Source organism: Orycteropus afer, unplaced genomic scaffold (assembly GCF_000298275.1).
Source record: "Orycteropus afer afer isolate SDZICR_OR568_19922 unplaced genomic scaffold, OryAfe1.0 scaffold00547, whole genome shotgun sequence".
In the NCBI taxonomy this organism is placed as follows: domain Eukaryota; kingdom Metazoa; phylum Chordata; class Mammalia; order Tubulidentata; family Orycteropodidae; genus Orycteropus; species Orycteropus afer.
Window position 1 is genome coordinate 227,565 of NW_006922134.1, and position 14,155 is coordinate 241,719.

Genomic DNA, 14,155 nt, shown 5'->3' on the forward strand with positions numbered 1-14,155 from the left:
ATGGATAATTAGATTGAACATTGTGAAAATGTCAATTCTAACCAAAGCAATCTATACATTCAATGCAATCCCAATCCAGATCCCATCAACATTTTTTAAGGAAATGGAAATCCAATCACTAACTTTATTTGGAAAGGAAAGAGACCTCGGATAAGCAAAGCACTATTGAAGAAGAACAAAGTAGGAAGTCTCACACAGCTGGATCTCAAAACCTACTATACAGCCACAGTAGTCAAAACTGCTTAGTACTGGTATAATGCAGACACACAGGCCAATGGTATAGCATTGAGAACCTAAAAATAGATCCATCGACCTATGGTCAGTTTATCTTTGACAAAGGGCCAAAATCCATTAAATGGGGAAGAGAATGTTTAATAAATGGTGCTGGCAAAACTGGAGATCTATTTGAAGAAAAATGAAACAAGATCTGGACTTCACACCATACACAAAAATTACCTCCAGATGGATCAAAGACTTAAATGTGAAACCTAAAACTATATGGCTTCTCAAGGAAAAACTAGGGGCAAATTTAGGGGCCCTAATATATGGCCTATAATTCCCAGGAAACCACTACATAGTGTCTTTATGGCTAGATTGATTATGTCTCCAAAAGAAAGAAAGGAAGAGGACAAGGGAGTGTAATTAAAAAAAAAAAAAACTCACGGAATTTTCTTAGAGAAATAATTTATATACTTAGCAAAATTCTATTTGTGAAATCTATTTATTTAAAAACTCAAAGTAAAAGTTCTGCCACTCAATTTATTTCAAAAGACAAATCATATCAGTACATGCTTTCGTGAATTGCCTGCAATTTCTTCCTCTGATCTCAGGGTGTAGGATTATTGTCAGGAAAAAAGTCTATGAGGTAGAAATCTTGTTGCAGTGGGTAGCTGTTTTCATCTAATGCAAAAAGGCTCTGAATTTTCAGTAGGCAAGGTGTCCCGCCGAGTGTCAACAAGGCATGAAGCAAGTCTGCTGCCACCATCCCATAGGTGATTCCCGAGGAAGGTACTGAGGAAGATTAAACACACACACACACACACACACACACACACAGAGTTGTTAATATCACTCCCAGGTTGATGGAAATACAAACACAGAAGGGTTTCATTGTTTTTAGCTTCTCAAGTTCCAAATCCATTTTAATGTTCTCTTCCTATACCTTCTCTTTCTAGTTCCAAGTTGCTGAGGGAACTCTAGGATAATGGCAAGCAATTCTTGCTGAGCATGAAAGAAAACAGAGATAATGCACTTTTCAGATTGACAGCATTTGCTAATATGGTATCGCTATTACTAGCTTCTTACAACAATATAATAAAGAACGAAGATTGTTTTCGTCAGGGCTGAAATAAAAAGGAAATATTCATATCAGAAAAGTACTCTTATATTTATCTAATTGACAGTTCTCATAAAGATTTACATTTTCATACATTTATTTATTTATTATCATTTGCTATTACTAGCTTCTTACAACAATATAATAAAGAACGAAGATTGTTTTCGTCAGGGCTGAAATAAAAAGGAAATATTCATATCAGAAAAGTACTCTTATATTTATCTAATTGACAGTTCTCATAAAGATTTACATTTTCATACATTTATTTATTTATTATCATTTATATTAAAGAACCCTGAATCAGTTAATGAATATAAAATCTCAATAATATAAAAATACTAACGTTATAGGTAGATTTGTCATTTTATTTTGCATTTATCTGTCTTTTTTTTTTTTTTTTTTGCTATCTAATCAAGCTACCTAGCAGATAGTTCAATGCTAAACTGAAAAGACACTACTGACTACACTGAAACAGCACTAGTTTCCTGACCAACAAGCCCTGTCTTTTTTGGGGTCTATAGACTGCCAGAGGGCCAATGACATGTTAATGGGGATGTGGGAATTCTCTACACTAATTTAAAATTTTCACTTTGACAAGCCAAAAAATATTAATGATGATCTGGATGGTCTGAATGACCATTTTATCACCAATGGCTTAAGTGACCTCAGTGCCCCAATCTAATTAATTCCAAGAAATATGATTTAATTTGCTTGGGTCAAAACAAAGATGTATACTTGATATGAAAATGATGCCTGTCTGAGACATGAACACTAATAAAGGACACAGAAAATGAATGAAAAGAGCCAAAAGAATGAAAATGAGTTAAAAGAAAAAGGAAGTGTCCGATAAGGAAGTAAAAAGCTGAAAAGAGAATCACTTCCATTTGAACAAGAAAAAGCTGAGTAAATCAAAAACTGCTTTTCAACCCACAGAAAAGGCTGAGGCTCTGCAGCAGCCAAGGAGGCTGAAATAGACATCTCCAAAGAAAGACAGAGTAAGAGCATAGGTACCACTGTGGCAGCAGTCAGGAGGAAGACAGGCAGGTCTACCATACAAGCAGAAAAGAAGTCTTTACTTAATAAAATTAAATATTTTATTGTGTTTTCAGTGAAGGTTGATACAGCATTTAGGTTCCCATTTAACTATTTCTACACAAGTTGTTCAGTGGCACTGGTTACATTCTTCACATTGTTTGAACATTCTTATTTCCATTCTGGTTGTCCTATTTCTCTGACATCTTACAATCTCATCTTTGATTGAAATTAATTGTTGACAGTTTGGTCTCATATAAATGATTTTTTAAAGGAACATAATACTTATGGGAGATAGTCTTCATTTTGTGAGGAAATCTGTTACCTAAAAGGCAAAGCGTTATCTCAGGGCAATAGTCTCAAGTAGTCCTCCAGTCTCAACCAGTCCAGTAGGTCTGTTTTATTTACTTACTTACTTTTTTTTAGGAATTTGAGATTCTGTTCCACATTGTTCTTCCATTCTAACAGCATTCATCTACTGTGGCCCTGATCAGAATGGTGGGTAGTGGCACCCAGGCACCATCTAGTTCTGGTCTCAGAGTAGATGAGGCCACAGTTTGTATATTCTATTAGGATTGTAGTCTTCTTTGAGTTTTTAGTTTCCTTTCTCTCTTGTTCCAAACAAGTAGAGACCAAGAGTTGCACCTTAGATAGCCACCTGCATGCTTTTAAGATCACAGATACTGCTCACCAAACTAGGATGTAGAACTTAAACTTTATTAATAGATTTATACCATTTGACAAAGATGTCCCACGAGATTATGGTCCTAATCCTTCAAATCCAGAAACCAATCTTACGAGGTGTTTGGTTATGTCTGAGAAGTATCTGTAACTGTGTCACATATGTGCTTTATGATATATATGTGCATATAGTCACACGCATGCATATGCATATACATATTCACATACCTATACACATACATACTCATATATACATACCGATATGCGTGTGTATATATACACATACCCACACATAGATATTTGTTGTTGTTGCTGATGTTTCAAAATTATATATGCCATAGCAATTTCCGAAAGCTGGAAACACTTCACCCACATTCAATGTTACTTTTCTCATCATCAAAAATAACAAGTGTCTATCTACAGAGTGAATCCTCCTCTTCTCCCCTCTCCTCATCCCTGATAAACAGTAATGAACTATTAGTTTTTGTCTATTCATGTGTTTGTATCATTTCATAAAAATAAGAACATAGCATATTTGTTTTTGTGATTGACTTAATTGCTTAATGTCCTCCAGTTTCATCCATGTTCCAAGATGTTTCTCAAGAACTCATTTTTCTTCATTGCTGAGTAGTATTCCACTGTATGTATGCATTATGTTACTTATCCATTCATCTGTTGACAGAACTTACATGGCATCTTTTTGCTATTTGCTATTGTGAACAGGGCTGTGATGAACTAAGTGTGCACGTGTCTACTCGTTATCACTTCCATTAGGTCCCTGGAGTAAAGACCTAGAATTGGAATTCCTCAGTCTTATATCAGTTCTCACTTTTGAGAACTGGACCAATAGGTAAATGGAGAAAGGACTGAAATTGTCAAAGATTTCATTTTACCTGGATCCACAATCAACACCCATGGAAGGAGCGGTAAAGAAATCAGATGTTGTATTGCACTGGGAAAATCTGCTGCAAAAGACCTCTTTAAAGTGTTAAAGAGCAAAGATGTCATTTTTGAGACTAAGGTACACCTGACCCAAGCCTCATAAGCCCGTGAAAGCTGGACAATGAATAAATAAGACCAAAGAAGAATTGATGCCTTTGAACTGTGGTGCTGGCAAAGAATACTGAAAATACTATGGACTTCCAGAAGAATGAACAAATCTGTCCTGCAAGAAGTGCAGCCAGAATGCTCCTTAGAAGCTAGAATGGCCAGATTTCTTCTCACCTACTTGGGTCATGTTCTCAGAAGGGACTAGATCCTGGAGAAGAATATCATGCTTGGTAAAGTAGTGGGTTAGCGAAAAAGGGGAAGACCCTAAATGAGATGGTGAGATGGACTGATGCAGTAGCTACAATGATGGTCTCAAGCACAGTGAGTGTTTTGGTCCTCTAGTGTTGCTCTTACTTCCGTAGTGATACTGCCTCGGAAACCCAAGAAGGGGTCACTATGAGTTGAGTCTGACTCGACGGCACATAACAACAACAACAACAGTGTTGCTCTAACAGAAAATACCACAAATGGATGGCTTTAATAAATAGGGATTTATTCTCTTACAGTTTAGAAAGCTAGAAGTTCAAAGTACCGGCTCTAGGGGCTTGGTGAAAGCCATTGGAAGTTGGGCTTCAGCTTCGCCTCTTGCTCCCAGCCCACTGAAGCTGTAGGCTTCTTTTAATTCATACAGCTGCTGGTTGCTGAGGCTGACAAACCTAAGATTGGCAAGTGAAATGGCACAGTCCCAAAATTATCAAGCAACATGGCAGGCTACTAGTTCAAGTCCAGAAACAGTCACAAGATTGGTAGACAACATGGCAGGCCACTGAGATGAAGATTTGGCCAAATGCAGGATCCAGATGTGCCAAAAAGCTAGAGCTATCGCAAAGCTTCTTCTCACATACTGGAAGCAGACCACATCCCTAAGGCAGCTACTCAGCTGCTCACAGTAGACTCCACCATGAAGTTGATTACCAGTCTCATCATGGGGGATAACTACATCTAGCTGCCAGCCACTCAAAACCAGGCCTTGTCAAGTTGACACATAACCTTAACTACCACAGAGGATCGTGAGGATGGCACAGGACCAGGAAGTGTTTTGTTCTGTTGTACACAGGGTTGCTATGATTTGGATCCAACTCAATGGCACCTAACAACAACCATATGTCAGCTCTACCTGTAGGCTTTTTGGGTTTTTTTTTTTTTTTGGAAATTTCTTTTCTTTGTTGTTGTAACTGTTAAACATACACACAGAAAAAAACACACCAATTCAACAGTTTCTACACATACAATTTAGTGACCCTGATTACCTTCTACAAGTTGTGCAATCATTTTCACTTTCTTTTCTAAAGTTGTTTCACCCTCTTTAACATAAACTCATTGCCCCGTATGATTCCTATCTTATCTTTCCAATTGCTGTTTTGTCAGTTTGATCCCATACAGATAGTCCTTAAAAGACCATAATGCACAAGGCAGACTTTTTTCACTAGTTAAGCTAAACTATTGTTCGGTTTTAAGATTACTTCAGAGGATATTTTTGGCTTTAGGTTTAAAGATTATCTCAGGGCAATAGTTTCAAAGTTTCATTCACCCTCCATGGCTCCAGAAAGTCTAGGGTCCGTGAGAATTTGAAAGCCTATTTTTCATTTCCCTCCATTTGATCAAGATTCTTCCAGGGAATCTTTGATCAAAATGTTCAGTAATGGTAGCTGGGGACCATCCAGTTCTGTTCTCATAGCAAAGGGAGCAGTTGTTCATGGGAGCAATTAACCACACATTCCATATCCTCCTCCTATTCCTGACTTTCCTTCTTCCTCTATTAATCCAGGTTAATAGAGACCAATTGCTGTGTGTTAGATGGCTGCTTGCAAACTTTTGAGACCCCAGGCACTATGCAGTACCTAGGAGGTAGAACAAGCATAAAACATGTTATAAGGCCAATTAACTGGGATGTCCCATGAAACCATGACCACAAATCTCCAAACCAAGAAACCAATTACCATGAGGTGTTTGGACAAAAGCAGCCAACAGCAGCTACTCTTTTAGTTGTTGCTGTTGTTCTAAATATATCTATCCTACACCTTGGCCAATTCAACGTTTTATAGGTATATAACTTATCAACAGCAATTACAATAATCAGCTGTGCAACCCCACCCTTGATCAGTGTGATCCTTCCACCCCCTTTTCTCATCCCTCCTGCTCCTGTCAACTACTAATAAACTTTGGTCTCTATACATTTGTCTTTTCATGTAAGTGAGGTAAACAATATTTCTCTTGTTGTGATTGGCTTATTTCACTCAGCATAATGTCTTCAAGCTCTATTCAAACTGTACAATGTATCAACACTTCATATCTACAACTGACTCTGTGTGTGTGTATATATATATACACACAAAATTAATTTATCCATTCATCTATTGATGGGCATTTAGGTTGTTTTCATCTTTTAGCTATTGTGAATGGTGCTACTAAGAACACTGGAGTACAGGTATTTTTTGAGTCTCTGCTTTCAAGGCTTTTGGGTATTTAGCTAGGAGCAGAATTGCTAGGTCATATGGTAGTTCTATTTTTAGTTTTGAGGACTTGCCAAACTGTTTACCACATGGCTGTACCATTTTGCATTCCAACCAGCAATGGATGGGGATTGCAATTTTTCTACATCCCCTCCAAACTTGTTATATTCTGTTTCTCTCCCCCTAGTAGGAGTAAATGATATCTCACTGTGATTTTTTTTTCTTTTTAAATTTTATTGTGATTTGGGTGAAAATTTATAGAGCAAATTCATCTTCTACACCACAATTCACATACACTTTGTCTAATGACATTGAGTGTAATCTCCCACAATGCAAGAGTTCTCCTCCCACTTACTCCCTGTAGCTACCTCTTCCCTGTGTCCTTCCCTCCTATGCACGCCTGCCCTGAGCTGTCTTCCTGTGCATACACAGCCCTTCTAGTCTCCCATGATTGACCTATCCAAGGAGTGTATCTACTTAATGTAATGTTCAGCTCATATGCCTGCCTTTTATTTGGCTGGAAGCTACAGGAGTGGGTTCAATTCCAGACCTGAAGAGCAGCTAGGGTACATAGTCTCAGGGGTTCCACCAGGCTACATCAGACAAGGAAACCTGGTCCACGCCACCACCTTCTTTTTTTCCCATGATTTTGAGTTTTGTTCCACATTGTTCTCCCATCTATCCAGGATCTCCTACCTAGGTCCCCCTCTGAATGGTTGAGAGTGGTAGCCAGGCACCATCTAGTTCTTCTGGTTTCATAGTTGTATAGGCTGAGGATCGCATGGTGAACTAGTCCTTGGACTAATTGTTTCCATGTGTCTTTGGTTTTCTTCATTCTTCTTTGTTCTACATGAGGAGAGACTAATTTTTGCATCTAGATGGCCACTTGAAAACTTTTAAGATCCCAGTTGCTACTTGCCAAAGTAGGATGTGGAACAATGCTTTTGTGTAGTACGTTATGCCAATTAAGCTTGATGTCCCCTGTGATCATAGTCCTGAGCCCACAGGTTCAACTACTTGGTCCCTCCGGATAGCTGGCTATTGCCAAGAAGTGACTACAATCTTGTCCCTTGTCAGTTCTACTATATACCTGGGAATTCTTACAGAACATACAAATACACTTGTAGAAACACTGTCTGTCAACCCTATACATGGTCATGGGCACACACCCCCAGCACAGACATACCTAATCATTCAGCCTATCCACCCATAGATCAATGTTTGCCATCACTAACAACACAGTACTGTATGTGCAGTTTGGTCTCTATACAGAAGGTTCATCTTTATTGTCTGCATCTCCCATGCACCTCTCTATGTCTTCCTCTTCCTCAATGCCAAGTTGATCACTCACACTTGGTACATTGTCCAATTGTGAGTACAGTACCCAAATCAGTATCTGTCTCTACCTATCTAGAAGTTCTCCCTGTGGTTTTGATTTGTATTTATCTGATGGATAATCATGTTGAGCATCTTTTCCTGTGTCCATTGGCCATCTGAACATCCTCATAAATGAAGTGTCTGTTCATGTCCTTTGGCACAGTGCCTAAGGCATTTGACTGCTAACCAGAAGGCTGGTGGTTCAAACCCACCTGCCACTCCTTAGAAGGAAGGTTGGGCAATCTACTTCTGTAATGATATAATCTCAGAAACTCAAGGAGGGGTCACTATAAGTTGGATCCAACTCAATGGCAGTTGAGTTTGGGTTTTTTTGTTTAGGTTGTCTCTTTACTCTTTTGATAAAGTCTTTTGATGAATGTAAGTATTTAACGTTTGTGAGGTCGTAGTTACCTATTTTGTTTTCTGTTATTCATGCATTCATTGATGTATCTGATACTCTACCACAGAAAACCTTTGGTCTCAAAGTTTTTGTCCTATGTTTTCTTCCAAGAACTTTACTGTTTTAGACTTAACATTAGGTACTTGTTCCATTTTAAATTAGCCTTTTGTGCATGATGTAAGGTATAGATCTGGTTTCATTTTTCCTTCATGTGGAAATCTCATTTTGCCACCACCATTTGTTGAAGACTGAAGAAGAGCTGATGTCTTTTAATTACACTGTTGGCAAAGAATATTGAAAATACCACAGACTGCCAGAAGAAGGAGCAAGTCTATCCAGGAAGAAATGAAGCCAGAACGCTTCTTGGAAGCGAGAATGGTCAGACATCATCTCACCTACTTTGGTCATGCTGTTAGAAGGGACCATCCCCTGGAGAAGGATATCATGCGTGGTAATGAAGAGGGTAAGCAAAAAAGGAGATGACCCTCAATGAGATGAACTGACAAAGTGGCTACAATGATAGGGTCAAGTATAGCAAGGATTGTGAGGATGGTGCTTGACTGAGCAGTGTTTTGTTCTGTTGTACACAAGGTCACTATGAGTTGGAGCCAACTTGATGGCACCTAACGACAACAACAACACTATTACTGCAATGTTCTATCTGTAATGGTATTTACCATGGTGCCTGAGACTCCTGCATTCCTCCCAGTGACTTCATTTGCCTTGCTCATATTGTGCTGAACTCCTCCTTATTACTTACTGGCTTTCTTTTCATCCAAGTTAATACATGTCTACTATCTACTCAGTGATTACCCCTCCTTCCCACTCTCATCCCTGGTAACCATCAAAGAATGTTTCTTTCTCTGCATAAACCTTTTCATCACTTTTTATAATAGTGATGAAATAGTCTGATACAACACTTGTCCTTCTGTGATTGACTTATATCTCTCAGCATAATGTCCTTCAGGTTCATCCATGTTGTGAGATGTTTCATAGATTCATTATTATTTTTTAACGTTGTGTAGTATTCCATTGAGTGTATATTCCTGCAGTACAGAGAATTACCTGGTATGGCTTTTTCTAGCCGTAGTATTTGTAATTCTCACCAGATTACTGGGTGGGACCTTGCAAATAAGGTGTATAGAACTCTGATGCTGGGACTGGTTAGTTTTGTCACTCTGTCAGGCTTAAAATGAGCCTCTCTAGAGGCAGAAAGGGGATCTCATTGCCATCAAGGCAGAAGAGCTAGAGATAAAGTGAAGCATGTTCTTGGACTTGAGATCCCTGTGCTAAACCTCCTTGACTGAAGAGACATCTGGCTGAGAGAGAAATGCCCAGCTGACAGAAAAACACCTGGCTGAGAGAGAAATATGCCTAGCAGAGAGAGAGAGATGCCTGGCAGAGAGACAGTTGACAGTGGAACCAAGAGGCATGAGACAGAGCGGCAGGCTTTCTGGATGTTGGAGTGAGGAAGCTATGTATTCTTGGTCAGGAAGCTTGCTGATGGAGTGGGGTAAACATAAGTGTACCTATCAGTAGAGCTAAAAGAGCTTTATAACACTTGCCCAGGCAGGGCAGAGGCCAGGCCAACAGGCCAAGTGCCAGAGAGGTGTGTCTGAGAGCACAGCAGAGGGGAGACTGTCCTGATTGAAGAATTGTATCTTGAGCGCATTCCTGAACCTGAATTGCTGTGTGTTACTTCCCTAATAAACCCCATAATCAGGAGTACTGTCTGTGAGTTCTGTGTTGCCATTGCAACAAATTATGAACCCAGCAGAAAAGCAGTGAGTGTTTTGGGTGGGATGGCTGGTGTCAGAATTGGTAGAAGGCTGGAGGGTGGTGGCATGTTTGGCCTCAAAGGACTAAGTCTTGGGCTACTGGTGATTCTATTTCCCCCTCATGAGACTGGAGGAAGTCAGAAAATGCCAGCTCCATGCACTTTTAGTATTACCATACTTTCTTTATCCATTTATCCATTGATGGCATTTAGGTTGTTTCCATCTTTTTGGTATTATGAAAAATGCTGCAATGAACATGGGCATGCATATATCTACTCACAATATGGCTCCTATTTCTCTATGATACACACTTAGGATTGCTGGATCATATGGCATCTCTATTTTTAACTTTTTAAGGAAGTGCCACAGCATCCCCACAGTGGTCACATCATTTTATAATCCAACCAGCAGTGTATGAGAGTTCCAGTCTCCCTACAACCTTTGTCAGCATTTGTTGTTTTCTGTTTTTTGGTCACTGCCTTTATTGCCAGGGTAAGAGACATCTTGTTTTGTTTGCATCTCTCTAATGGCTAATGATTACAACCATCTCTTCATGTATTTGTTGGCCACCTGAATGTCTTCCTTGGTGAATGTCTGTTCATATCCTTTGGCATTTTTTAAATGGATTATTTGTGTTTTTGTTGTTGAAGTGTTGAAGTTTTCTATAAATTTTAGGGATTAGTCACTTGTCAGATATATCGTTCACAATTTTTTTTTCCCCAATGTCTCAGGTTGGGTGCTCTAGAGAAGCAAAACCAGTGAAGCATATGTGTATGTATATGTTTATAGATAAATAGATAGAGATACTGATTAAGTGATCTCAAGAAAATGGCTTACACAGCTGTAAAGGCTGGCCAAGTTCCAAAATCACGGGTCAAACATTAAGCTGGAAGTTTCTCCTGACTCAAGCAGCTGCAGAGGCTAACAAACCTAAGATCAGCAGGCAATACAGAAGGCTGCTGGCTTCAGAGGCTGACATAGCCAAGACTGGCAGGTGAAATGGCAGATTTTTGGCTCACAGGCTGCAAAGGCAACAATCCAAAAATTGGCTGGCAATATGGAAGGCCACTGGTTCAAGTCCAGGAGTTGGAGATGATGATGAGCCTGATACAGGGTCCAAATCCAGCAGAAAGCCACTGAATTTTGCCAGGATGTCCATAAATATATTGGAAGCAGGTCATACCCATGATGAAATTCACTTTTAAATGACTGGCTGTTCATAGCACATCTCATTATAGAGATGATTACGTTATATTAGGTCTCATGATGGAGGATGACTACATCATAACTGTTAAGCCAGTGAGAGTCATGGCTCAGCCAAGATGACACACAACTTTACCTATCACAGACAACCCCTTGTCAACTCGGTGCTTGTACGCAACCCAAACTCACTGCCATTGAGGTCTCTCCTCATCCAGAGCAAAGAAGAATGAAGAAAACCAAAGACAAATGGAAACAATTAGTCCAAGGGACTGTTACAACATGCGATCCTCAGCCTATATGACTGAGGAGACCAGAACTAGATGGTGCCTGGCTACCACTGTCAACCACTCAGAGGGGGATCTAAGTAGGAGATCCTGGATAGAGTGGGAGAACAATATGGAAAACTAAAAATCATGAGAAAAAAAGAAAGGGGGTTGGTGAGCCAGGTTTGCTTGTCTGATAGAGTCTGGTGGAATCCCTGAGACCATGGCCCGTAGCTGCTCCTCATGTCTGGAACTGAACCCACTCCTGTGGCTTCTAGACAAACAAAAGACAGGCATATGAGCTAAACATTACGTAGATATAATCCTTGGAGAGCTCAATCATGGGAGAATAGAAGGGCTGTATATGCACAGGGAGACAGCTCAGGGGCAGGAGTGCATGGGAGGGAAGGACACAGAGAAGAGGTAACCATGGGGAGGAAGTGGGAAGAGAGCTGTTGCACTGTGGGAAGTTGCAGTCAATGTCATAAGACAAAGTGTACATGTGCTACTGTATGGAACGTGAATTTGCTCTGTAAACTTTCGGCCAAATCAAAATAAAAATTTTAAAAAACAAAGCAAAACAAAACACAAAAATCCACAACCTTAAAGAGATCTACATAAATAGTATCAATCCAATTTCTCCTTTGTAATTAGGATCAGTCACACGAAACAATAGTTGCCTTCTTTGCCTGTTGATTCAGAGGTATGAGGAGTCCAAAATGGTGGGAGACATTCTTAATTTCCAGATCAAAGGTATCAGTATTATGTCTACAAGTGGAAGCTTTCTTCCCTTTGGGACTAAGACCTACAGACCCACAGAGCATAGGGTCAAAGGGACAGGAAGCATACATTTTTGATGGGGTCACTAGGGGTAATAGTGAGTGGTGACACTTCCATTCCCACTCCTTGGTTACTGGACATGTGAATCCTGGTTATTGGGGAAACAGTACCATTTATTGGACATTGGTTTAGAGTATATACAGCTTCCTGGAGAACATTGTTCCAACCTGCAGGGTACTGCCACCTAGCTGGTGCCATAATTGTGTTTTCAGAAGGTCATTCCATCATTCTACCAAGACAGCTACTTCAAGACGATTGAGAACATGCTAAGAACAGTGATTTGAATGAGCATAGGCCCAGTGCCAAATCTCATTTGCTGTGAAGTGAGTCCTACAATCCAAGGCAATGCTCTGTGGAATACTGTGATGGTAGACACATTCTGTAAGTCCACAGATGGCAGTTTTGGCAGAAGCACTGTGTGCAGGGAAGGCAAATATGTATTCAGAGTAAATGCCTATTCAAGTAAGAACAAAATATTGCCCTTTCCATGATGAAAGTGGTCTGATGTAATAATCAACCTGCAACCAGGAATGGTTCTGTATTGCAGACTCAGTGTTACTCTCTACTGCTGACAAATTGGGCACTCAGCAGTAGCAACAGCCAAGTTGACCTTGGTGAAAGAAGTCCATCCATCCTTGCCACCGCAGTGGCATGATCCCACTGCGCAATGACAGGAGTGGTTGGGAAATAAGATGACTGTTTTCACAGAACTGTCATCCTATCCATTTGATTAAAATTCTCTTCTGACATGGTCATCCTTTGGTGAATGTTCACATAAGACACAAATATTGTCACTTTTTTTTCCCCATTCAGAGAAGTTTATCCACATACCTATTCCTCATACTTTTCTGTCACCAAACTGCAATAAAGTATCAAACATACAATTACCCAGAACCTTACTTCTCATCAATACTTGATCCTGGTGGCGTCATTTTGTGTATTAATATTGTCACATCATTCCATGGATTAGCAGGACCTAACCATCACACCTAACTGATACACAAGCTTAACTACAACACTCAGTCTGTAGATCGTTTTTACCATTTTAGATGAGTCTTTTGATAGACATAAGTGTTTAATTTTTAGGAGGTCCCACTCCTGCAGTTCATTTTGGCTATTTGTCAATTTTCAGGCCTCTTTGATAGACTATTCCATAAATTAGGGCTCCTATATTTGCTCCAGTTTTTTCTCTCATGTTCTTTATAGTTTTAGGTTTTAAAATCAGGTCCTTGATCCATCTTGAGTTAGTTTTTGTATATGGTGTAATGTATGGACACTGTTTCATTTCTCTGAAAATGGATATCCAGTTCTGCTAGGAGCATTTGTTAAAAGAGCCTCTTTTCCCCCCATTCAATGGATTTCAGCCATTTGTTGAAGATCAGCAGTTCACAGGTGGATCAATTTACTTCTAGGTTCTCGATTCTGTTGCACTGGTATGTAAGTCTGTCATTGTGCCAATACAAAAGTATTTTGGCATCTGCGGTTGCATAGTAGGTTTTAAGACAGAGAAGTATGAGGTATCGATTTTTTTTTCTTCTTTAGTAGTGCTCTACTTACATGGGGTACCTTTCCTTTTCACATAAAGTTGGTGATCATTTTTTCCATCTCTTTAAAGAATGTTGATGGAATCTGCCTCAGAATTGCATTATAGGAGTTCTGGCAAGATGGCGGACTAGGCAGAAGGACTGCACAGACCCTCTTCAACAAAGAAAAGGGAAACCAATTAACACAGACACAGAAGA

The 14,155-nt window shown here is 39.6% G+C and overlaps 1 protein-coding gene across 1 annotated transcript in view; it reads right to left on the reverse strand.

Moving 5' to 3' along the window:
• Positions 1-826: 826 nt before the first annotated feature.
• Positions 827-14,155, reverse strand: part of SHLD2 (shieldin complex subunit 2) — a 112,268-nt gene continuing 98,939 nt past the window's right edge. Inside the window, exon 8 of the mRNA XM_042782980.1 lies at positions 827-1,011. Coding sequence (XP_042638914.1) covers positions 827-1,011 — 185 coding nt within the window. The remainder of the gene's footprint in view (positions 1,012-14,155) is intronic.